Below are 26,683 nucleotides of genomic sequence, written 5' to 3' on the forward strand. Positions count from 1 at the left end.
GCGGGATTCGAACCACCGTCTCCCGTATGCCAAACCGATGCCTTACCAACTGAGCTATCCAGCTGCGCATATATATATATATATATATAATTTTTTTTTTGGTCCCCATTAACGGTGATAAACGAGGGATTACTGTGCCGCCTTGTCCAGTTTCTGCACAAATCCAAGAATGATTCTCCTTCATCAGGCTGGAGGGAAATGTCCAGCAAATGAGTTCAGTCAAGGTCTGCATGCTGTGAATAGATGGACACATTGAGCTGTTTTCAAGTCAATTCAAGTCAACAGTATTTATAGAGCACTTTCAAACAGTCATCGCTGCATACAAAGTGCTGTACAAGGAGCAATTTAACATGCACAATAAACAGTAAGACAAATCGGTAATAAAGGCGGCAGAAAGCACCAAGCAGTAAAACCAAGAACAAATCTAAGTCATGCTGAGTCGAATGCCAAAGAATACAAGTGAGTTTTGAGGAGGGTTTTGAAGATGGGCAGCGAGGAGGCTTGCCGAATGTTGTTTTGTTTCATATCTGGGTAGACTCAAGACTGAAAATGTATTTCCTGTTAGGCGTGCCTCTCTGTCCGCTTTCACTTCTGCCTTACTCCTTGTTTCAAATAGGAGGCAATGAGCCAACAATTGTTGCAGTGAATGGATCCTCTTGGCAAGATGAGTTTTTTCGTTCAAGCGTCTGCTGAGGATCTGCATGATGAGCTTGTAGATTTAGGGTAAGACTGCCTGGGATCGTTTTACACTCCAGCCATCACACAAAAGCATAATTGGCTCCTAACCTCTTCGAAGTCAGTGACACTGACATTTTCTTTTGTCAAAATGTTCGCTCACTGGATGGTCTGCTTGAAATGGTTGTTACAATGCTAAATGTATTTTTATTGGCCTGCACAGCATATGTACATGTGTATGTATATATATATATATATATATATTTTTTTTTTTTTAAGGCGTAATCTCCTCACTATTTGACCCAGGGGTGCCCATTACATTGATCAAGATTGACCGGTAGATCGCAGACTGGTCCTAAGTCGATCTCGAAGGATGTAGAGGAGTAAAAAAAAAACCCAACCATTTGTGTGTCTTTGTGCTTGTTAGTAATATAGTTTTTGTGTTAATGTACACTGGACCCTAATCATCCTATCAGTCTCATTTTCACAAAAAGTATTTAAAAAAATAAAATAAAATAAAATAAAGCAGGTACTGTAAATCTTTAACTTACGGTAGAGCGTGACCCGCATCCCTGGAAGTTGTTAACGCTCAGCAGTCTGCAATTGCAGCTTGTGATCAGAGCTGTTTTGCACTATATCTTTTATCGTTATCATTATTCTCTTTCAGAGTTTGTTGTGTGTACAATTCACCGAGTGCACGGGCTAATAATAGGAATCTAGAGGGTCGAGGGAAGCACTTTAAAATGGTACGTGTGAGCTACAATAGTTAACAGACTGCAAAAGTGTGTTGCATGCCTCCGTCTCAGGCTGTTGCTCATCATGGCGTGTATGTGTTTGTGTGTTTGTTCGAATCTAAACAGAGCTCTGGGTCATCAACTTCTCTGAACCACGAGGGTAGCGAGGCAGAGTGGCAAAGACGCCGTTCCCTTGACCCACCTTTCATACAAATTCCCCAAAAAGAATGTGCCTCTCTTGTGTGTGTGTGTGTGTGTGTGTGTGTGTGTGTGTGTGTGTGTGTGTGTGTGTGTGTGTGTGTGTGTGTGTTTTCAGGCATGGGCAAATGGTCTGAGAGGACAGTTCGGGTGTTGTCAACTGAATCTGTCAGATTTGGTGTGAATTGTCATTCTATTGTGAATCTTCATTTGATGTGGATATGGTCTTCCACCTTTGGCCTTCTTTTGTTGTTGGAAGTGGTTGTCCTGCTATGGAGGCCCTTTTAAGTGTCGATTGTGATCTCCAGTCCAGGGGTCCGGCCGGGGTCCCCCCTTGCTCATGGCACCTTGGCACCCACCTCTTCCTCAATCACACCCAAATGCAAACAGTCTCTCATTTACACTCAGCAAAACATCATTATTTGCGGTCACACATTCCAAACCGTCACACGAATCATCTATAACCATGAAAAGCAGCACTGACACAACAGCAAGTATTTTGTGACTGTATGAAAAACCACAATACAGCAATATGGAAGCCTATACTGTGAATGAATGAAAATCCCTTCAATATACTGTGTGTGTGTGTGTGTGTGTGTGTGTGTGTGTGTGTGTGTGAATATACATATATATATATATATATATATATATATGACACTTGTTTATATGGTGCTCCAACACCCCCCAATTTTTGCGCTGCGACAGCTACATCCCCCATGGGTACGACATCTCGGTAACTACCATTACTATTACTAATTTGGTTTGATAGCGAGCTTTTCTAGATGTCTTAAAAAATAAAGTATTTACAACGACTGTCAAGTAATATTCACCATACTCTTCAGTATGGTGAATGAAGTTATTTCCAGAGCCAGCACAAGCGTAAGTCATCCAGGGGTGCATACAGAAAATTTTCACCTGGGTGGCTCAGTGAAGCGGTGGCCGTGCATGCTTCTTTCATTCTTTATCATAGTATCGAGTCAGAATTTCATGAAATAAAATTCACAAACAAGCCAAACATTGACCATCATTATGAAGCAAGAACAAATCAAAGTAAAAAGCAAAGTTTTGCTGAACTTTACTCGATAGATTTACTGGATAATATATACTGTACATTCAGTAAAACCTCATTTTTCGCAGTTGATTGGAAAAAACGGCAAAGTAGGTTTTGCCCCCTCCCTCGGGATTTTTTGTGTTTTTACGTCAAGGCAATGTTTGCATACAGTTAAATATGAACTGGGATTTCACAGCTGTTCCACAGTATCTTAGCACCCTCTGTTGGTCAAGATCTGAAACGACCAGCAGTTGAAAAAAGACCAGTTACATGTCGTTGTCTGTGTGATCATTAATGTTATTTCAAACAAGAAACATCACAGGTACCAGCATGTTTAAAATATGTAAACAGTATTTATACTTTTCTTATTTGACCCACACTAAAAAAGCCTCAAAAACAACTGTTATAAAAAGTTGTTTATTTTCATAATTTGTGAACCTCACATATAACTGCACATAAACTGGAACACTGCACTTTTCTTTATTTAACAAGAGTCCAAACTGGGATGCAGCTTGCTCTTGAACCGCATTTTTCCATTCATCAAATTGTTGTGCTCTCCATGTCCTTTTCTTCTCATCCTCTCCTTCCTGTCATCATCCCGATCGGGAGCCAGATGAAGCCATCGATTTCCTAGTCTTTGGCCCCAGATGTTAGGCGGTTTGGCCTGACAGCAGCTGAAACATACAAACATGGTTTTAAATTAACTTTTTGCCAAGAAGCGTATGTACTCAATAGAGTCAACAATAAAAGTGATGGTCATTTCACTTTTAACTGCGTCATCATCGTTTTTCGCCCTCTTTAGTTAATCTTCTCTCTCAAAGGTGGTTTTTGCCAGGCGTTTTGTCAAGAACTGATCCAAGGACGTTTACTTGTCGGCTTTTAACAATCCTTTGAAAATGTCCAAGGCAACCATCAGCATCGTGAGCTATCGCCCGACTGGTGAACACTTTTTCTGGGTGATTCACATTTACGTAAAACTATCGGAACGCCTCATGGCCCAAGAGGCGAATGACGAGGATGCTGCATAGACACATCGATCTGTCTTCACACATAGACACATACGGTTGAGGTCCCTCATAAGCCAATGGGATGCCAGGAAGATGCGCGGTAATAGCCAATGGCAGAGCAGCTACAAGTATGCTGCGTTCAGGAAACTCGGAGCTGCGAGGAGCAACTCATACCGTATTTTTACCTTTCGTATTTTGAGATTTCATTCGTAACAAGAGGCAATATTTTCCAGTTGAGGCATTTCGTAACTTGAAAATTTCGTATGAAGAGACGTTCGTAACTAGAGGTACCACTGAGGTCTACAGAACAAATGTCCTCAGAATTACATAATAGTAGTGCATAATTACAATAATAGTGCATAATTACATTTTTTTAAATCAATGGAGCTTTACTAAAACATAATGAAACCTATTCAGAAGCACAATGTTTAAATAGAAGTGTTGTATTTGTCTTTGTAATTGACCCACTGAAAATGTTTCTAGACAAGAAAATACAGTTTTCTCCTCCAAACAATGATTTAGAGAAATAAAAACTGTTGGTATAGTAAAAAAGAAAACCAACTGTTCATTTGATATAGCATCATATTTTTATTGTTCAATAAAACGCTTGCTTCAAGTCTTTGGTGATTTAAAAAAAGTGCCTCAAAATTAGGAACCAGCTCCTCAAATGAAGTACTATAATTCATTAGCAAAACTGCAACGCAAAAGAAACATTTTATTTTTGAGCCTTGTGTACAACCTGTCATATCGCTTCATGGACCTCTAACTTATCTTTTTATTGTAGATGGTACCACTATGATCTGTCCCGCCATGCTGCTGAAGCTCTCCTCTTGTCTAATGGAAGTGATGGGACTTACCTCCTGAGAAACAGCAATGAGGGGCCAGGCCGTTTTGCTTTGTCTGTCAGGTCAGGGTTTTTTTTTGTTTGTATAATTTGTACAATTACATAAAGACAAACAGGCAAACTTCGCTTTTGTGTATCCTTGAAAGGGCACAATTATACTTAAAAAGATTGCCATCCCTCATTTAAGTTATTTCGCTTGCCCAAGGTCCAAGGGACCTGCAGTCTTATTCGGGAAGCCTCAAACCTCTGGCAATGCCCTCCATCTCCACCTAGGAAAACTTGAGCTAGCTGTAAAATATAGTCTAGCATGTGCCTTGTGTGCTATCAGGCCTCCTCTTGGTTGTCGATGCATAAACACTTCCCCTATATCTTCCTCTAGCCACCTTGTTGAGGAAGCACATTTCAGCTCATAACCACCCGAGTAATGCTGAAGCTCACGCTTCACTGAAGCCATTGGCCCACTCCCCTGAACCTTGGCTGCACACAGTGATCTTGTCTATAATGAGAAGACCAAGGTCAGACTTAGTGGAGTCCAACATTGATGTCTCTGAATGCCTTTGGATAGGCCAGGATATAATCGCGGGATGTAATGATACGCAAATTAGCATGATATGAACCTCTCGATGCGATATCACTATATTGTGGGGAAGTGCGCGCTAATATAAAAAAAAAACACACACACACAAAAACAACAAAAAACAAGGTCACAATACTGTCTAAAGTCATTGTATGCTTTAAAAAAAAGCTGATAATATGGGGGAAAAATATGTGTTTTTGTACAGAAAAAAAGCAGTGACAAAGAATCATGCTTGACCAATCATTTAATTGGCTTTTTTTTTTTTAATCATGGCTACAGAAATTGGTAATTCAAAAGAGCAAAATTCAAGTTAAGACAGGAACAAGACACCAACCGGTAATTGCTGCCTTAAACAGATGTTCCTTTTTCGGTGAAACGTTCGACTGTAAATCTATTGGGAACATCAAGTCACTTGCGAAACAAGTTCAAGTCGGTTCAAACACAACTGGATGGCGCATAAATATAAACGTGCAGAGCAAATACAAAATAAGTCTGCTGGAACAATCTCGCAAATAAGTCAACTCAAATAACGGAGCAAGATAAACCTAAATTAAAATATCAAGTGTAAACACTCATCTACCATTTCAACATTACAAGAGGAGAAGAGACCTCTTGGCATTTACAATAACCCCTTCTGTTTACAATACCCTGTCACTGGGCACTGAGGTAGTTGGGATGCACAGATATGTCTTTGTTGAAGACAGAAGAGGCTACTTCCCTGCATGACGCCTCCCCCACTTCAGAGAACATGATGACAGAGGTTTTTTTTACCCCAAAAAAATCCAGCTCTGCTTGTAGTTCACGGTGTCTGTATTGTCTAAAGTACGACCCAGAATGTCCTCCAGGGCATGTTTTGTCGGCATTTGCAATTTCAATTGGCTAAATGACAGTAAATTTGCCGCTCTCCACCATTTTGAATTTCTGTGTATACGTGTGCAGGGTGTGTTCCTATTGCCTGGGGCGCGCAAAGCATCATGGTCTACGTAGTTTGGCTGAAGCAGACAACAAGTAGCTGTTTTTTTGGGGGGGGGGGGGGACGAAGATGTACTGTTTTAATATTGTAACATGACATCAATGAAATGGTGGCAATGAGCGTTGTTGTTACATCCTGAGTGTAGTTTACACAGCCTGAACGAAAACCACATTTTACCCACCATATCTAATGTTCAACGAATGGCTGGTGTATTCCCTCCAGTAATCTTGCACAGATTTTCCGTGGCTGGTTGAGGATTGTTATTCCCCTACATTTGGCAAACATCCCTCTGAAGAAGGATTAATTATGGACTAATCCACAGATACCATCCCTGACAATGTTGAGGAGACATGTCAAACAAGACAGATCGACAGCATTCAGAAAGCTTTAAAAAAAGATTACTTTTTTCCAATGCTGAAACTAAAAAGTAACTTATGAAAAGCAGTTTGTATCGGATTCGTTTTGTGACAATTCAGATGAATTAATATGATGTTTCCAATCCAATCTACAGGGCAAAGGATTCAGTCAAGCATTTTCACGTGACACGCAAAGACAATGGCTATGTGTTTGGATTTAACACATTTTCAAACCTTCGGGACTTCATTAATCACTTCGCCAATCAGCCTCTGGTGGGCAGCGAAACAGGTACAACAAGCACATCCACGACAGTTACTACACGATAGTATGAAGACTTACCAAATAAAACGTTTTAAAGGTTTAAAAATCTGACATTAGTTTGACATTAAGAACAGAGAGTAGCTAGCTGTATGCCACATCATTTTTTTATTTGTTTATTGAACATATAAACAGAAAATAAAAAATTTGGCAGGAGGTAAAGGGAAGCAAAAAAAATAGTCATCATTCAGCACAAATTACATGTTCAAAAGAAGTAGGAAGAAGTTATAAGCGTATCTAGTCCTAACCCTTGTTATTTGTGAGTTTTAACTTGTTTGATAGTAATATACTGATAGATCATTCATTTGGTAGACTGTATCTTAATTTGAGAAGATAAGGAAAAGAGTCTACATATAAACCTAGTCATGTACACAAATGCGCACGCATTAACCCTTATGCGTGCCATATTTGCATATGTTGTAGTTACAACTTTCTGTTTGACCTCTCATTCAGCACATCCTTGGTTTTGTAGAGGATCCCTATGGTTTTTGATATTTTCCTTTTGATGTTCCAACATAGCTTTGCATCCATTACGGATCCAATAAATTTATTTTCGTACTCTTTCTATTTCAATTGAGTTTACCATAATTTTAACTTAAGCCGCATCAGGCCCATATCTGAGTCAAATTGCAAAACAATATCTGGGCCTACTCCGGCCCTATGCTGGGCAAGAACCGGTTCCTGATATCAGCCTTAATTCAACCTTAACTACGCCACTTCATTTATGAGCTATATTTGACCCACATGTAATAGAAAAAAGCCCCATAAACAACTGCACTAAAAATATGTTTATTGTCATAATTTTTGAACCTCACATATATGTCACGATGCAAGGTGGTGGTGGACACCAAAAAGCAGGCAAGAGGGAGGAGCAGGGTGTACTTGAAAGATTGCATTGATAAAACATAGAAAACTAAATCCAAAATAAACAAAGTCCTAACAACAAACAAAGTCCAAAGTATCAAACAAAAACCATGACCGAAGCTAAAACATAACAGGAACCGAAACATGACTGAAACAAACATGACAGCAGCCAACAAACAGCAACAATGACCTGACAATGAGTGGTCGGGCAGGAGTCTTTTTATATTACGAATAACATAACGACCAACATGTGTGCAGCTGCAGGGAGAGCCCTACAGTGCCACCTGTTGGTCCCAAACCGAATCATGACAATGTATCTGTACATACACTGGAAAACCGCACTTTTCTTTATTGAACAGAGTCCAAACTGGGATGCAGCTTGCTCTTGAATGGCATTTTTTCGATCCATCAAATTGTTGTGTTCTCTATGGCCTCTTTTCTTCTCATCCTCTCCTTCCTATCACCATCCCGATCAAGAGCCAGATGAAGCTATCTTTTGATTATGGCATTGATTTCCTGGTCTGTGGCCCCAGATGTTAGGCGGTTAGGCCTCACAGCAGCTGAAACATGCAAACATGGTTTTAAATTAACTTTTTGTATCATCAGGTAATACGACCGCAAAAAGAATAATTCAACTAAAACTGATATTATGGTGTCAGATCTCAAGTGTTTTTCAAATGTGTACAGCTTTGTATCAATATGTTTGTTTTTTAACTGGAAGAAAACAAGGATGGACAGTGTGTGAGGAAAACAAACATTTGTACATGTCATCAGAATCAGAATCATCTTTATTGGCCAAGTATGTAGAACACACAAGGAATTTGTCTCCGGTATAACACGCTGCATTAGTATCATCGTAAACAAGGACCTGACAAATAGGTATGGAAGGACATTTCGTAATGTAAGTGAACCGTAGTGCGGTGGTACCACCCAGTGACGACTGTGAGACAATGTGCAAGTATCAAGCAGAGCTAAAGTGATCAGTGGTAGAATACAATACTATGACAGTTTGTACAGTTGGTGCAGAAAATCATTGAACCATTTTAGAGTGACCAGTAGCAGTATTTGTAGTACAAGAAGAGTGACTACGTCAGTGACTGTTTAGGGAGTTAATGGCTAGAGGGAAGAAGCTGTTTAAGTGTCTGCTGGATTTGGTGCGCATGGATCTGTAGCGCCTGCCTGAGGGGAGTAGCTGGAAAAGGTGGTGGGCAGGGTGCGGGGGATCCAGGAGGATTTTCCGTGCCCTTGTCTTGATTCTTGCAGTGTGCAAGTCCTCAAGAGTGGGTAGGGCGGTGCCAATGATTTTTTCCGTCGTCCTAACTGTCCATTGAAGTCGGATTTTGTCCTTTTTTGTGGCAGCCCCAAACCAAACCGTGATGGAAGAACACAGGATTGATTCGATGACTGCCGTGTAGAACTGATGTAGCACCTCCTGTGGCAGGCCATGCTTCCTCAGCAGCCTCAGGAAGTACATCCTCTGCTGGGCCCTTTTCAGGATGGAGATGGTGTTGACTTCCCACTTCATGTCCTGGGAGACTGTGAGTCCCAGGAACTTGAAGGTCTCGACGGTTGACACAGGGCAGTTGGATAGTGTGAGGGGCAACTGTGGAGAAGGATGTTTCCTGAAGTCCACGATCATCTCTACAGTCTTGAGCGTGTTCAGCCCGAGGTTGCGTCGGCTGCTCCAGCTGCTAAACTTGTTGTCGGTACGCAGACTCGTCCAGCTGTCAAACTTTATGAGTTTGACAGCTGGACTTGTTGAGGTGCAATCGTTTGTGTAGAGGGAGAAGAGCAGTGGAGAGAGGACACATCCCTGTGGGGCTCCAGTGCTGGTGGTGCGTGTTGATGATGTTGTTGCTCCCAGTCTCACCTGTTGTGTCCGTCCCGTCAGGAAGCTGAGGATCCACTGGCAGATCGTAGGGGACACACCAAGGTGAAGAAGTTTGGGCGTGAGGAGTTCCGGGATGATGGTGTTGAACGCAGAGCTGAAATCCACAAACAGGATCCTTGCGTAGGTCCCTGTGCTGTCGAGGTGCTCGTGAATGTAGTGCAGACCTATGTTGACTGTGTCCTCCACAGACCTGTTTGCCCGGTAGGCAAACTGAAGAGGGTCCAGCAGGGGTCCGGTGACTTTCTTTAGGTGGTTCAGCACAAGGCGTTCAAAGGACTTCATGACCACAGACGTCAGGGCGACAGGCCTATAGTCGTTCAGTTCCGATGTTGCCGATTTCTTGGGAACTGGGATGATGGTAGACTGTTTGAAGCGGGATGGGACCTCACACAGCTCCAGGGATCTGTTGAAGATTTGTGTGAAGACCGGAGCCAGCTGGTCAGCGCAGACTTTCAGGCAGGAGGGGGACACTTTGTCGGGCCCCGCAGCTTTCTTGATCTTTTGCTGCTTGAAGAGCCGTCTCACGTCCTGTTCGTGGATCTGTAGTGGAGAAAAAGTGGGTGGGGGGGGGGGGTTGATAGAGTTGTTTCTGGTAGAGGTGGGTGTGTCTGGGAAATGGGGGTGTCCTTTTCAAATCGGCAGAAAAACATGTTTAGTTTATCAGCAAGACCCTTATTGTTCAGTTTGGGGGGATGGCATTCTATAGTTAGTGATTGCTTTCAGGCCATTCCATACAGATGCAGAGTCGTTAGCAGGTTTTTCAGCCTCTCTGCATAGCTTCTCTTAGCGATGTTCATTTCCTTTGTCAATTGGTTTCGGGCGTGTTTGTACAGTGCCCGATCTCCACTTCTAAATGCGGCCTCTTTCTCTTTCCTGCCCAAGATGGCCGCTTGTGCACCAGTGTGTTCGGCGACGCTCCTGCCATTTCGGGTTTTTTTACTTTTCGCAATGCTTGTTACCTCCCTAACAGCGTCTCGGTTGGTTTATGATCGCCGATCGTTGTTATTGATTCAACAACACGTCGGAGATTCGGCCGCGTTTTGGCAAGACGGTGGTGAAAAGACGCTACCTCCATTCTTGGCTAACCTGCCGGCTAATCTCTTCCGCGTTCGCTCGCCCCCTTCACAGAAGCGCCGCGGCAAACGTAGCGGTCAGCTCGTGAAGCTAAAACGGGATCTGAGACACACTTCGATCGCTCCGGCGTGGTGTGCCCTCGACCCCGTCGCCTCGTGCTTGCTAACAGTCGTTGGCTCTCCCATCGCGCCACGGCATTTCTACCCCCCACGCCTTTCTCGGGGAGGAATCCAGCGAAAGCTTTTGAGGGAATTCCCCCGGGCTCGGCGATCGGAAGAGGCAATCCCTCCCGTTGCTACTCCCACAAGGATCGCATTGTTAAACGCCCGGTCGCTGACGAAGAAGACCCATATTCTGAGGGAGTATTTCCTTTCCAATGACTTGGATTTCCTGTGTCTGACGGAGACTTGGGCAGGTACTGGTGAGTACAAGGCTTTGCTTGAATTGTTGCCACCTGACTGTGGTTTCCTCGATACCCCGAGGACATCAGGCCGTGGTGGAGGAACGGTGAGCATCTTTAAGAACAATTTTAAATGTAAACGGTGCACATTCACCACATCGGCCACCAGCTTTGAAGCAACCTTCTTTGAAGTCGGTCGTGTTTTCCCGGTGCTCTGTGCTGTCATTTACCGTCCTCCTAAATACAACAAAGACTTTTAAAGCGCCTTTTCAACCTTTCTTGCGGAAATCAGGCTGAGATATGATCATATCCTCCTAATGGGGGATTTTAATATCCATGTGTGCTGTCCGGAAAAAAACGCTAGCAAAGGACTTCTTAAGACTTATCGACTCTTTTAATTTCGTGCAGTATGTGACCAGCCCGACACATGAACAAGGTCATATTTTAGACCTTGTCCTTGCTTATGGTCTACCGGTGTCAAATCTGGAAGTCCTTGAAAATGGGATTTCTGATCACATGGCAGTTTTATTTGACGTAGTCTTATCGCATGCTGCTGTGAAATCTGCCGCTCCTAGTTTTAAACGCCGAATTTTTAACCCTCACACTGCTAGTCGTTTCTCTGATGCCTTTAATAACCTTTGCGTACCCTCGTCTAACACAGAGGAACTCACCTCTTGGTTCAACTCATCATGCCGTGCCATCCTGGATTTGGTGGCTCCTTCAAAAACTGTGCTCCCAAAACCTAAACCCGAGCCATGGTTTAACGACATTACCCGCGCAGCTAGGCAGGGGTGTCGCAAAGCCGGACGCAAGTGGAAAAATGACAAATTGCATGTCTCTTATCAAATTTGGAAAGACTGCTGGCGTAACTACCAGCTCACAGTAAAAGAGGCCAAAAGAGCATATCTGTCGGACCTTATTCAAGCTAACCGTCACAACCCACGCGCACTATTTAAAACGATAGATTCTGTACTCAAACCCCCTCTGCCTCTTGCTCGGATTCTTCACCCGAGATGTGCAACAGATTCCTTCAGTTTTTCATTGATAAGGTCTCTACTGCTAGGACTCCGGTCTCAAATACCGCATCTGACCCCTCTGTCCATGTTCCATGTTCAGCTGTGCTAAATTCTTTTGAAACTGTGTCCTTGGCGCTTTTGGATGTAGTTCGCCAGACGAAGCCATCTGGCTCCCCTTGCGACTCTCTTCCCCCGCACTTCTTTCAGGAGGTTCTCCCGAGTGTTGGCGCATCAGTCTTGGATATCATCAACAGCAGCCTCTCTTCTGGTGTAGTTCCCCAACAGTTTAAACATGCTGTGGTCCAACCCTTGATCAAGAAACCTGGTCTTGATCCAGATGTGCTGTCAAGTTTCAGGCCCATTTCCAAACTGCCTTTCATTTCCAAAATTCTGGAAAAAGTGGTGCACATGCAGTTGAAATTTTTCTTGGATGAACATAACATCTTGGAGGTCTTCCAGTCAGGTTTCAAGACGATGCATAGCACGGAGTCAGCCCTGTTATGCGTTTCTAATGACATCCTCCTGGCAAATGACTCTGGAGACCACGTGTGTCTAGTTTTATTGGACTTAACTGCAGCATTTGATACAGTGGATCACAGTATTCTGCTGACTCGTTTGCAGCACTTGGTGGGCATTGGTGGCAGTGCTCTTGAGTGGTTTAGGTCCTATTTAGCTGACAGAACCTTCTGTGTCAGCCTTGGCTGCTCTGAGTCACGCACTGCTCCCCTGTCACGTGGTGTTCCACAGGGCTCAATTCTGGGGCCTCTGCTGTTCTCGCTGTATCTGCTCCCATTGGGTTCCATCTTAAGGAAACATGGTATTCCCTTCCACTGCTATGCAGATGACTGCCAGATCTATGTCCCACTGAGCAAGAAAGACGCCTTCTCATTAAGACCACTCCTATCCTGTCTGGAAGAAATCAAAACCTGGATGGCACAAAATTTCTTGAGATTCAATGAAAAGAAGACAGAGGTGATATTGTTTGGTCCCAGTGGCCCTTGTACATTCCATCCTGCAGACTTGGGCCCCCTGTCTCCTTATCTTAAGTCAACAGTCTCAAACTTGGGCCTTAAACTGGACAGTGATTTCAAACTCGATCGGCAAATTGGTGCCGTTGTTAAATCCAGCTTCTTTCACCTTAGACAGCTGGCCAAAATAAAACCTCTCCTCTCACATGAACACTTTGAGACAGTAATTCATGCCTTTGTCACATCCCGGCTCGATTACTGCAATGCCCTTTACTTTGGAGTCAGCCAGGCCTCCATTAAGTGCCTTCAGCTGGTCCAGAATGCCGCTGCTCGCCTCTTGACTGGTACTCGTAAGAGGGAGCACATACCTCCTACTCTGGCATCCCTTCACTGGCTCCCCCTTCATTTTAGAGTTATTTTCAAGATCCTCTTATTTGTTTTCAAATCTCTGAATAATCTCGCGCCACCTTACCTCTCTGAGCTCATCCGCCCCTACACACCTGCCCGGCGCCTCAGGTCTGTGGACCAGACCTTATTAGAAGTACCAATAACTAAACTGAGGCTCAGAGGGGATCGAGCCTTTTCTGTTGCTGGTCCCTCTCTCTGGAATGACCTCCCACTGAACATTCGGCAAGCCTCCTCGCTGCCCATCTTCAAAACCCTCCTCAAAACTCACTTGTATTCTTTGGCATTCGACTCAGCATGACTTAGATTTGTTCTTGGTTTTACTGTTTGGTGCTTTCTACCGCCTTTATTACCGATTTGTCTTACTGTTTATTGTGCATGTTAAATTGCTCCATGTACAGCACTTTGTATGCAGCGATGGCTGTTTGAAAGTGCTCTATAAATACTGTTGACTTGACTTGACTTGACTTTCCTGAGTTGCCTGAGTTTGGGAGTAAACCATGGCTTGTTATTGTTGAAGGAGCGGAAGGACTTCGTTGGTACACACATGTCCTCACAGAAACTGATGTATGATGTTACAGTGTCTGTGTATTCATCCAGTGTGCCCGTTGAAGTTTCAAAGACGCCCCAATCAGTGCAGTCTAAGCATTGTTGTAGAGCGAGCTTTGCTTCATCTGTCAGATGTGCCCAAATTAAATGAAACTTTAAACATGATACAATTTTGCTCATAGATTCCTCTAACATTCCCACCTCTGTATCATAATTAAAGTTTCGTCAAACGTCCAGGTGACATTGATATGCAATTGCACGGGTGGAAGGAAAAACTGTCCTGGGGGGCGGGTGGTGGTGTAACAAGATCAGGACAGAAAACCCTTCCTGGGCAATGGCTACACATTAAATGTGGCTTGCCGGTCCTCGGACACAACGAGGGATTAGAGCCTCTAATCCTTCGTCCACAGATATAAAGTGGGCCCGAGGACCGCAAAAATCATGAAGAAATCATACAAAATCCATCCAGGGAAACCCATGTTGATGACTTTATCTGGCGCTTTAAGAGGGGTGGGGCTGCCACTGACCGTCAGTACAACGTGTAAAGAGCGGCATCACAGTTAGTTTCAATCACGGTTCGTTCTGTTCGCGATCAGCAGTTTAAATAGCGTGTAAAGCCTTTCTGTAACAGTGGTGTCTTTTATTTAGTTATTTTTGCACAGTCGTCACGTTTGTGCGGTGGCACTAGAATGTTTGATTGAACCAAGTAATTTGCGTTACAGCTGGAGTCAATAATGTCGGCACTTCACTTCCAGGTTTGGTCGTTGGGATTTGGAGTCCTTTTGTTCGATTCCAGTTATGTTTGCTGAATGCTTTCTCATGTTTGGAATAATGAATATTGATAATACATAGTTTAAAATCATGGTTGATTTAAATATTTATTATTATTGTGAAGTTGAAGGTATTAATTAATGTAGTATTAGTGGTAGTGGTAATAATAGTAGTACTCAGAGAATGGTTAGAGATTCAGCCATCTCGTTACCTCTGTGTCCCGCGCCCTAGACGCATAATTTTCCCATGGGATGCACAGTTCCAAATAATGTGCGTTTTTGGGACGCAATGAAATTTCTCAGTCAAAACAAATAAACAAACAAAAAAAAACGACGTCAAGCCTGAGGATTTCAGGGTAACAATCGTTACCGGTAGCGTGTTGTTTCCGTGGCGTCATTTTAACGGTACCGAAAAATAGTTCAACCATAAAAGTCACCGCACACGAGTTGACTGTGTGATCAACGCGATTTCACTGTGCCTGTATATGTGTTTGTGGTGTGGTGTGTGAGTGTCTTACTTCTAATTGACTTTCGTTTTGTTTTGTTTTCAGTGTTGGGGGGCGGGGGATGCAACAGATAACGTTATGTGCGCATGCGGGTTGCTATTTTAGTCCGCAAACTGAGGAATCGCGCGGATGAAAGTTTGAGATGGTGGCGAAAAAAACTCACAAATGTCTAGTAATTACGACATTTAAGAAATGGGAATGCCAGTCTGATTTTTCATTTGAATCGTCCAAAGGGCGTATCACTAAACTCACCTGGAATGTATGCACAGAACACGAGAGCAAGATACGACGAGAGGCACGATTACGAGGCAAATTGGTCATTAGATTTGTAGACTAATCGTTATGAAAAATATTATGAAACAGTATTGGTTATTCTATAATTTACTGGTTGTAGCATGGTAACTTTATGAATAAAATATTCGTCTCAAGGTGTAGTAATGCTAATGTTAACTGTTGGTAGAACTCATGATGACGTGTGTTAAATTCTTTCGTCAAATTGATAGTAGATTACGCATGCATCGTCTTGGGAAGAGAATGTCAATCGACATCAATACTTATCTGTATTAATGATTACCAGTAAATTAATCTTTGCAGTGTGAGATTGGAAAAAATACTCTGATGATGCCACATGAGTACACCATGAGTGATCCATTTATTTTTTGGAATAAACCTGGAGTACACAGCGACTGATGTAATGTTCATTGTTAATGCATCGTTTTCAAACATTTACCCATGAAACATTATACTTTTGAGTGTCAGAATTCTTCATTATGAATATCAGTCAAAATAGAAAAATGGGTTCCCATGATGAACGTTTACGGAACCCAACATTAGTTACCATGGTTTCCCATTGGGTAATCCGACAGAACCGAAAAACGGTTACCATGAATTTCCAAAATCCTTAGGCCTGCTACTGAATTATTTAAATTTTTGCAGCATTTGTTTATAATTGTATGTATATGTTGTTGTTTGTGTTATTGTCATATGCAATTGAATAAATAGACCATTTCAGAATTCGAAATTTGGGACTCTCAGACTCTCATACTTTTCTGATCAGCGAATCCCTGGGACTCGCTGCCGGTAAACTGTAAAATTATCACTGCAGAGATTACCGCTTTTTCTGCACTCAGGGATTGACTTCTATGCAAAGTCATTTCTCAACTTGTCTTCCGTGTCACGTCATGCCTGTTGAGTGTTGATTTACTTCATATTAAGAAACTACTGCACTAAAACATTAATTCATAAATGTATATCATATGCTTTTATTTTTGTTTTTCACAGTATAAATAACACGTACCCTGACTGTTCTACTCTTTGAATAAAAACACTTCATTCAAGCGTTACGGAGTGCAAGGGGTTATAATGGAGGGGTGTTGCAAATCATGAAGACCTGCCAAGTGGTATGATAGCATTGTTTTATACATGTCCTCGGCTAGGCCTCAGCTTAAAAATCAGTCCTTGGTCCTTGGCCTTGGCCTCGGAGGCAAGTCCTTGGTCCCTGGCCTTGGCCTCAGAAAATTTCTCAAGTCCTTGGCCTTGGCCTTGCCTCGGAAAATTTTCCAAGTCCTTGGCCTCGGAGGCAAGTCCTTGGCCTTGGCCTTGGCCTCGGGTTGCCGGTCCTTGGACACAACACTGCTAACTACTAACTAACTAACTACTGTATACAAAGTAAGCCAACCCAAGAACATCAAACCCTAACATCTGCAATGCTTTTCTGTGAAGTCATCATACGGGCTTACATAAGGTTACAGTAAATCAATCACCAAAGTCAGTGTTAAAATTATCTTCGTCAGACTCCGTGTGCACCTGTTGGTACTCCGACATGGCCACAGTCAGCTGAGCCGCCACTTCACTTTGATAGCATCCATGAATTTGGCAGCACAACCTCTGACCAGCGGGATCGCGCAAGCGACACAAAAACAGGAAAAGAAAAATCTACCAACAATCGTCTCCTGCCTCCCGATGTCGAATCCCATGAGACAAGTCACTCCTTTCGTGGGCCTGTGTGCCCACCGTGACTTCTCTTAGGCCCATGAGGATGATGCCGATGATGCTGATGATGCATCGGCAACACTTGACTGCCCTTCCTGTGGTGTTTCTTGAGAGGGGTGCGTTTACCACGGAAAACCCTCTCCCCCACTGTGGTCTTTCGGCGGCACGCTAGGTTAGCGCACTTGGACTTAGGTGCTGATTCTCCTTCCTGGGACTGCCGTCGCGAGGCCCCTTAACCTCGAACCGAAGGAGCTTGCACTGCGACTGGTGGATCCAGCCGTCGCGTCCTTCGACCTTGACCACAGTTTTTGTTGCTGCAATCACTTGGGAGGGGCCATTCCAGCGTTCACTGTCCCAGAGAAGTCTTTCCAGCACCTTGAGGAAATTCTGATCACCAATCCGGACCTGGCGAGTCTGTGGAGCAGAACACCTTGGCAAGTCATTGTGCCTATGCATCTCTTTCTGATTAAATAGTCTTTTAGTCTCTCTCATTGTCTCAATGAGCATGGCTTTGACAGTTCCGTTCGTGCGTTCCACAAATCCAGCCGATTGCGGGTGGTATGCACAGTGTTGCTTCAAATCAGTGTCCAACAATTCGCCCAATGCTTTCACGACAGTTCCCGAATCATCATGAGCGCTCGAAGACAGTTCAACCCATTTTGAAAACACATCAACAATGACAAGACAGTATCGTTTCCCTTGTGTTTTGTTCAAACAGATTACCGTATTTTCACGACTATAAGGCACCATTAAAAGTCTTAAATTTTCTCCAAAATGGACAGGACGCCTTATAATGCGGAGCGTCTAGTGCATAGGTGTCAAACTCAGGTCTTGGAGGGCCGCTGTCCTGCATGTTTTCCAAGTAACCCTGTTGCAACACACCTGATTCAAATGATCAGATCATCAGCAAGCTCTGCGCAAGCCTGCCATTGAACCTGTTCATTTGAATCAGGTGTGTTGCAACAGGGAGACTTGGAAAACATGCAGGACAGTGGCCCTCCAGGACCTGAGTTTGACACCTGTGGTCTAGTGTATGCGCCGAGTTCCAAAGCCTGACTGAGAGCACCTCTGGCCGACACGCTGTTTATATAGAGAAAAGGCGGAGTGAGTGACGACAGGCATGCGGAAGTCCGCCAATGAGTGAAGGGTGGGCTGTAAGAGGACGCTAAAGGCACGCCCCTAGCAGGTACCAGTCGCCAATGAGTGAAGGGTGAGCGTGTAAGAGGGGAAGAGAAAAACGTGAGTACATTGTAAAATGGCTAAATGAAGTACAACCGAACTCAGTTTTCCTTCTGTTGCCTTTTTAAAAATGTATTTTTAGCGTGCGTGCATGCATGCCGTATGTTTAAGATGGCGTATGTTTTATCATGCCTGACGTGTCATGCGAAAGTGTTTTCGACAAACACTTCTACATCTACTCCGTTTTCGGCATTAACTCATCTAATTCCGTCACTCAGTGGAGAGAACCGACTACGCAACGGTTACTCCACCATGCCGACTGACCTTATTTTTTCCGATAATTGTCCCGATGCCGAGCTGAACCCAGGTCCGTTGGATGATGGCGCTTGCTCGCTCCTCACGGTGTCCGGTGCGGGGCTGGCTCCTTCAGGGAAGAGGTTTCCACGGAGTCTGGTCGGCTTCAAATTAAATGAAACTTTAAACATGATACAATTTTGCTCATAGATTCCTCTAACACAGAGCGCAGCAGAACGTGCAAAGGTTTTGTTGTTGTCTTTGTGAGAAGTTTATCCATCTTGTTTGGCAGAGATCGTAGATGGCAAGATGCTCCATCTTGTTTGGCAAGATGGATCGATGGGAGCGGGGTTCGAAATCCACGCTGCCGGAGCTTGACGAGCACGCCAGCTCGCTTCCCCCTCCTCCGGCGGCGTTTCCATGCTCCGTACAGCGCAGCCGCTCCGCTCGCGATTAGCTCCGAAAAACTTTGTGGATTTTCGTGTGCTGGTGAAAAAAGACCGAGCGTAGACTCCCCAATACTAAGCAACTTTTCCCTTGTGTAAGTAAGCCGTTCAGGGTCGCCAAAAACCAACGAAAATGACAAAAACAGGGATAATACTAGGGAGCGTGTAACCGAGGCTGCCATACCTGTCAGCGCCTGATGACGTAAGGATCATTACCAATGAACGGTCAGTAAAAAGAACCCTTGAAGTTTCTGAAACTCAGTGGGACACGGTGGGGTGGAGTATTTGCCACCAACTGAGTGTGAATAACTTAGATTTAAATAGTTGATCCTGAATTTGAATTACATTAATTGAAGTTAAGTGGCTCGGATCATGGATGGATTTGTATATTTTAATCTGAATCATATAAAATAACTGAATCTGAATTGTACAATTTAAATTTGTAATAGATTTTTTTTTCTCAAACTATTTGATGGTTCCTGAAAATTAAATTCTGTGTATTTTCACTTTCAATACAAAACTTACTCTCATTTTAACGTCAGATTTTTTTTTCCAGGTAACAATTCTTAAGTTAACTTCATGGTCAAATATGAAGAGATGTTTTTTTTGAGTGTACAGTCGCCGATTCCTTTCGCAGTAAACTGAATCAAAATGCATTTTATTCTATTTCAGTGCAGAAAGGTTTTTTTTTTATTATCATATCCGAAATCCCTAGCAGCACCTCTGACTGTACAATTGCCTGCATTTTAACTGCACTCATTTGTACTTCACTGAAACTGAAAAACGCAGGCGGTTCAGGTCCTGTGATGTTGCTGAGCGGTTTATTTAAAAATTTGCGCCCTTTGTCTCTCGACTTAGATACAGCACATGACAATTTTAGGAAAAAATACACATAAATAACCCTTAAGTTGTAGTACAAAATATTTTTAATATTTCCATATGATAGAATAACGGTACATAGTTATCCCATAAATACTACAAAGCATTTATTCAGCAGTATGGCCTTGCAAGGTTTCACTGAGAGAGACCATGAAGAATAACGTTGAAGTGGGGCCAGCCGGTTCCCAAGCTTGGACAAAATAAGTCATCAAGGAACAGAATGTTTGTTTGTTGCTTGTTAGGCTGCACAGCTGTGTAAAAGAACTCTCAGTCTTCCAAGCACACAGGAGTGCATCTATATTATATTCTTTGGATTGAAGACTTCATCATTGTTCTCAGACTGAAATCAGATAACCTCTGAGGAGTGGAAATGGCTCCCGTGAGACGGCGCGCTCCCGACGTGCTTGCACAAATGAGCTCATGAACTCCTCTCAGCACAAGTGGATTGTGTTCTGACCAGACACCTTCTTTCTGTAGGAGATCCGCCATCTTCTGAGTCTCTAGTTTTCCCCTGAGTTTTCTGCATGCCACACAACGGTGAATTGTGGATGAGACCAGTCTTTTGCAACCTATGATCCAGGATGAGACCAGTCTTTTGCAACCTATGATCCAGAGTCCAGCGTGTCGAATTGTACTTTCTGTCAATTGCCTTCCTTGGTGCATGACTTTGGCATGGTAGTGTCGGACGAGCAGGGTAGTCACATGATGCTTGTTTGGGAGAACAATTGGATTCTCATGTGCTAGGTTCAATGAAGCATGCTTGAGACGACCACCGACTTTAATGAGGTTGTCACTCATGTCGGGATCAAGAACTACAACAGGACTTGAGCTGTGGATGGTTTGATTTGCTTGGAGAGCAGCATATTTGTCTGTGAAAGTATCTCGTTGAACGGACTGTCGGATGAGGCTACTAGCGATGTCCAGCTCCTCTGGAGTGTGTGGCATAGTACACTGATGCCACCCTTTACATGAGTTATTTGACGAGTTACTCGATGAATGGGAATGAGCTTGGTGAGTTTGGTACAAGCCATTGCATTCCTATTAGTTCCAGTTTGAAAAGCGTTGGAAGCATTCTGACGATAGTCCATTTTTCTGAATATGTGCAGCGAAAGTTGCAACTTGTCTGATTTCGGCGTCAACTTCAGGATCGATAAACTCAAACGATCCGTACATTTCGGGTTCGGGTAGTTTGTAAAGGAAGTCTGGTCCCTCAAACCAGTGTTTTTTAAACCCTGTGTTCTGTTTTTTAAACCCTGTGTTCTGTGCATTCGTCACAGGCGAGTTTAGTAATACACCCTTTGGATGATTCATACGAAAAATCAGACTGGCATTCCCATTTCTTAAATGCCGTAATTAGTAGACCTTTGTGAGTTTTTTTCGCTGCCAACTTTCATCCGCGCGATTCCTCAGTTTGCGGACTAAAATAGCAACCCGCATGTGCACATAACGTTATCTGTTCAGTCCACACCCCCCTCCCCCGACACTGAAAACAAAACAAAACGAAAGTAAATTAGAAGGAACATACTCACACTCACACACCACACCACAAACACACATACAGGCACAGTGAAATCGCGTTGATCACACAGGAGAGATTTGATCGCGTACAGTCAACTCGTGTGCGGTGACTTCTAAGGTTAAACGATTTTTCGGTCCCGTCAAAATGACGCGACGGAAAGGGCATGCTATCGGTAACGATCGTTACTGTGAAATCCTCAGGCCTGCTGTAGTTTTTTTTTTGTTTTGTTTTGACTGAGAAATTTACTTGCGTCCCAAAAACGCACATTATTTGGAACTGTGCGTCCCGCGGGAAAATTTTGCGTCTAGGACGCGGGACGCAGCGGTAATGAGATGGCTGTCTATATTTTAATCTCCTCTAAAGATTACTGAGAAAACCCCTATTTTCATTTTCAATTTGTTACATTATTGAGGTAAATCAAAAGATAAAAGAAAAAGTGGCATTATAAAGTATTTTATTGTTTTTCAGCAGACTTGGACAGATGCAGTCCTAGCCATTTACTTTCTGCTGTATTTGAGACTAGTCCAGGGGTGGGCAATTATTTTCCCAGGGGGGCCAAATGAGAAGCAGAAAATATTGTGGAGGGCCGGGCCAAAAGTTAGAAATAGAAATAGAAAATAAAGAAGATAGCACAATGTCTTTGTATGCCAGTAATAATGTAACATTCTCCTCCACCATCACACTCGGCACCGGTTCTCCTCAAGGATCTGTACTGAGCCCCCTGTTCTTCACGCTCTACACATTTGACTGCTCTCAGACTCTTATTAGCGGTCCAGTTTGCGGAAAGTTTTTAACATGATAACAATCAAACCATTCTAGGAAATGTTCATTTACTCGAGCCACAAGCAATTCACTCTGAGCATGGAAATTGCCAGAATCAGACTGAGTAAGAATCGCTTCCTTGTTTTTGAAAGTATCGTAGATTTGAGTCTTTCCGACTCCAGGCGTCTCCTGAATGTTTCGTACTTTGTTACCCACTTCGTTTAATCAGATACATATCACTTTCCCTTCCATGGTCATTACTCTCTCCCTCTTTCTTTGTCTTCCCCTCCCTCCCTGTGCTCTGCAACTTGAAGTAACTGTGCCACCTGGTGTTGAAATACGTGTCATTACAAGTCCAAATGAAATGAATGCAATCAAACCTTAATTGTGCACCAATCTTCGGCGGGCCAGATTAAAAAGACCAACGGGCCGGATCCGGCCCGCGGGCCGTAGTTTGCCCACCCCTGAGTCACTAGTCAAACCTTTAGTTTCAACCACGAGGGGGAATATCACTGTTTTGTTTGTTTTCTTAAATATCCAAAGAACTACAAAATAAAAATAAAAGAACATTGGGTGCTTAAAAAGTGCTTAAGTTAACATATCAAAAAAAGTAAGAACAATTTTCCGAGCAATACAAGTACTCAACACTGAACTTGCTTCAGATAATAAATAAAACCCTTAAAGCACAGTGCTGTAAGTTAGCACTTCAGAAATAACACTGTTCATCATGACAAAATAAAGTGCTGAAATAAACATCAACCACTTCTAGTTGGCTTCAGAGGACACAGCAGCTATGCTGACTTCATGACTTGTGTTGTCCTTGAGTTTAGTTGGTGAAGAGGTTTGCTATGGCTGCCTCTATTGCTAATGCTTTCGGTGCTAACGTTAGCCGTGGCTGCACTCGCGACTGGGTGCTTTGCATTGATGTGGGTGGCTAAATTTGAGCAGCTTTGGTGGTAAGCAAACTCCGTCTTACAAATTAGGCACAACACTCTACCTTTATCAATTGTCTCATGAGGGCGTTTTTTGGAATGTAAATGTTCCATTCATTGTGCCGAGAACTCTCATTTAGTGATGGGAATTCCGGCTCTTTTTAGAGAGCCGGTTCTTTTGGCTCAGCTCACTAAAAAGAGCCGATTCTTCGACTCCTAAATGGCTCCTCAGTTTTTTTTTTTGTTGCTTAAATTAATTTACTACCAAAAAATAATTAAAAAAATATACAGTATATCAAATATTTATTATTTATAATATATCCCCTCCCTCTTCTACCACGGATCTTAACCAATCACGTGCGGCTTTAACCGAAGGAGGGGAAAAAAACAGGAGGGAAAAAAAGTCACTCCTATTAGGAGAGGCTCCCTATTAGGAGCTGGGTCCTGTCGTTCACTTCAAAGAGCCGGCTCTAAGAGCCGGTTCGTTCGCGAATGACACATCACGACTCTCATTGCTCCATTTTCACCTCTCCACTCCTCACCGCTGCTTACTAAGCCCGCCCAACTCCAATGGGAGCCTATCAGCTTCGGCTAAACAAGCCCCAACATAATGGCAGCCAATCAATGTCTGCTTCAGGCTGTGACTGACAGTGGTTTCCCCAACCTCAACAACTCGAACACAGGAAGCCAACACATAAAAAGGGTTATTAGAAAAAGGCAGCCCACCTACAGAAACAATAAAGGTAAAATATTTTTTTAAATAGATTAACGCAATTAAAAACCATAATGCGCTAAATCTGACTGTAATTAATGAATCATAATGAACGCGATAATTCGACACCTCTAAGATATGCGTCCATGCAGCATCCTCGTCATTTGCCCATGAAGTGTTCCGAGAGTTTTACGTAAATGTGAATCACCCAGAAAAAGTGTTCACCAGTTGGGCGATCGCTCACTTGGCTGATGTTTGCTTTGGACATTTTCGAAGGATTGTTAAAAGCCGACAAAAGCAAACATCCTTGGATCAGTCCTTCACAAAATGCCAGGCAAAAAACACTTCTGAGAGAGATCATAAATTAAAAAGGGCAAAAAACTATGAGGATTCAGTTAAAAGTTTAACGACCATCATTTTATTCTTTATTCTTAGTTTTTTTTAATTTGCACAACTCTCATTTATTGTGCAATAATCGAATTGAAACATGTCTTTATTACATATTTTGATGCATTTTTATGCTTTGGAAAACATTTATGTCTGAATTTTGGGGGGGCTTGGAATGGATTAGGACATTTACATGCGTCTCCACTTACAAAATTTTCGAGTTAAGAAATTTCTTTCAGAACCAATTAATGTTATAAGTAGAGGTAGCACTGTATTGAGAATAGACAGAATCAGTAACAACTACAACTGTCTCAGATCACTTTGCAAAATGCTCACAAATATCGTCCACTGGTGTAAACATTAGTGCATGAATATTCAATAACGTTTCCTGTGGTTTTGGGCACAAAATACATTTCTCATTACTAATATTCACACTACTAAAGGAATTGCTAGTTGTTGTAAGTTCATATTGCTCATCACAATTTGAACTACATCGAGACAGTTGAATCAATCATTCTTTTTGACATGGATACTGTTCTTTCTCATTATCTCCCCCCGTGTCTTAGGAACTCTCATTGTACTGAAGTATCCGTACCCTTGGAGAGTGGAGGAGCCATCCATCTATGAATCTGTGCGGGTTCACACAGCTCTGCAGACTGGGCGCACAGAAAATGATCTTGTGCCAAATGCTCCCTCAGTATGACACTTAAAACCTATGATAGAAAGACTGACTAAGTTCGTGACAACCTGGGTGTTCCGTTCATTAAAATTAAGGGCTGCTGCTTACTCTGTTGCTAACCAAAGCAGAAGCACAAAGACACAGAAACATTCTCCTTACTGACTTCAAATATAGAGACCTAGCACATACCGTTAAATTAGTACTCTGCACAGCATTCAGCGGTGCAGTAGAAGATGATCACATTAAGTGAACACGGTGTATTAAAGAAGAGCCTTGTAGACACGTAGAAACTACAACTCATGGAAACTGCTCCAAGTAGACTCTTTAAAACACCAAACACAATGAGGATATTTAATTTTAAAGAAAAAAAATATCTATTAAGGGCGGCCCAGAGCATGCTTGGTTAGCACGTCGGCCTCACAGTGCAGAGGTACCTCAACTCAACTCAACTGTATTTATAGAGCACTTTCAAACAGCCATCGCTGCATACAAAGTGCTGTACATGGAACAACTAACATATCCAACAGTAAAGCAATAAATCGGTAACAAAGACGGTAGAAAGTACCGAACAGCAAAACCAAGAACAAATCTGAATCATGCTGAGTCAAATGCCAAAGAATGCAAGTGAGTTATGAGGCGAGTTTTAAAGATGGACAGCGAGGAGGCTTGCTGAATGTTCAGTGGGAGGTCATTCCAGAAAGAGGGACCAGAAAAGGCTTGGTCCCATCTGAGCCTCAGCCTCGTTCTCGGTACCTCCAATCATGTCTGGTCCGCAGACCTGAGGCGCCGGGCAGGTGTGTAGCGGCGGATGAGTTCAGAGAGGTAAGGTGGCGCGAGGTACCAGGTTCAATTCCAGCTCCGGCCTTCCTGTGGGGAGTTTGCATGTTCTCCCGGTACTTCAGCTTCCTCCCACATTCCAAAAACATGCGTGGCAGGTTAATGGAACACTCTAAATTGTCCCTAGGTGTGAGTGTGAGCGTGGGTGGTTGTTCGTCCCTGTGTGCCCTGCAATTGGCTGGTAACCGGTTCTGGGTGTCTCCCTGCCCTGAAGACAGCTGGGATAGGCTCCAGCAAGCACTGCAACCCTTGTGAGGATAAGCAGATCAGAACATGGATGAATGGATGGAAATATCTATTGAAAAGCAAAACTGTGACCTGTTTTCAATTGACAATTGTTGTGTTTCCAGCTCGGTACAAAGGAAGGTTATCTACTGAAACAAGGAGCAGTTGTGAAGGTATGGGAAGCGGACAAATTCGAGCCATACCTTCTGTACTGTTTAATGTGCAGTGGAGTAATTTATTATGCTATTTCACATGAACGAATGCTTGGTTTGCAGAGCTGGAAGCAAAGATGGTTCACACTAAGCAGAAATGAACTGAAGTACTTTAAAGACCAAATGGTTAGTTTACATTTTACATACTTAGGGCTGGGCAATAATTCACTATCATTATATAAGACGATCGACACATAATCAATGTAAAATGCCTTCAATAAAATGTTCCATCGAAAAACAAAATCAGAAAGACAACTCAGACCCTGGCATTCTGCGCGCGGTCGGCAGAGATTTTGAGCCATGATTTTGAGCACAAAAGCTTGTTTTGACCACAGTCGAGTTGCAGAATGCTCGTCTGCCGAGTCCATGGTCACAAAGAAGGAGCAGCTGAAATCAATGATAAAGTGTGTAGATGCACACACATCGAATGAAAAGTGTGGTTTAGCTTTTC

General features: G+C 43.0%; 1 protein-coding gene across 7 annotated transcripts in view; it reads left to right on the top strand.

The window, feature by feature from the left end:
- Positions 1-587: 587 nt before the first annotated feature.
- dapp1 (dual adaptor of phosphotyrosine and 3-phosphoinositides) overlaps positions 588-26,683 on the top strand; it is a 37,772-nt gene continuing 11,676 nt past the window's right edge. For 3 of the 7 annotated variants that reach the window (XM_086126878.1, XM_086126879.1, XM_086126881.1), the window contains exons 1-6: positions 588-723; positions 4,450-4,572; positions 6,571-6,704; positions 24,846-24,976; positions 26,146-26,193; positions 26,296-26,358. In XM_086126878.1, coding sequence (XP_085983004.1) covers positions 647-723; positions 4,450-4,572; positions 6,571-6,704; positions 24,846-24,976; positions 26,146-26,193; positions 26,296-26,358 — 576 coding nt within the window. In that variant the 5' untranslated portion in view covers positions 588-646. Of the gene's footprint in view, positions 724-4,449; positions 4,573-6,570; positions 6,705-23,775; positions 23,924-24,845; positions 25,781-26,145; positions 26,194-26,295; positions 26,359-26,683 lie in introns of those variants that run through there. The other 4 variants (XM_086126884.1, XM_086126883.1, XM_086126880.1 and 1 more) reach the window with 4 other exon arrangements.

The sequence above is a fragment of the Hippocampus guttulatus genome, chromosome 13 (genome assembly GCF_054856545.1).
Source record: "Hippocampus guttulatus isolate MCC_2025c chromosome 13, RoL_Hgut_1.0, whole genome shotgun sequence".
NCBI lineage: Eukaryota > Metazoa > Chordata > Actinopteri > Syngnathiformes > Syngnathidae > Hippocampus > Hippocampus guttulatus.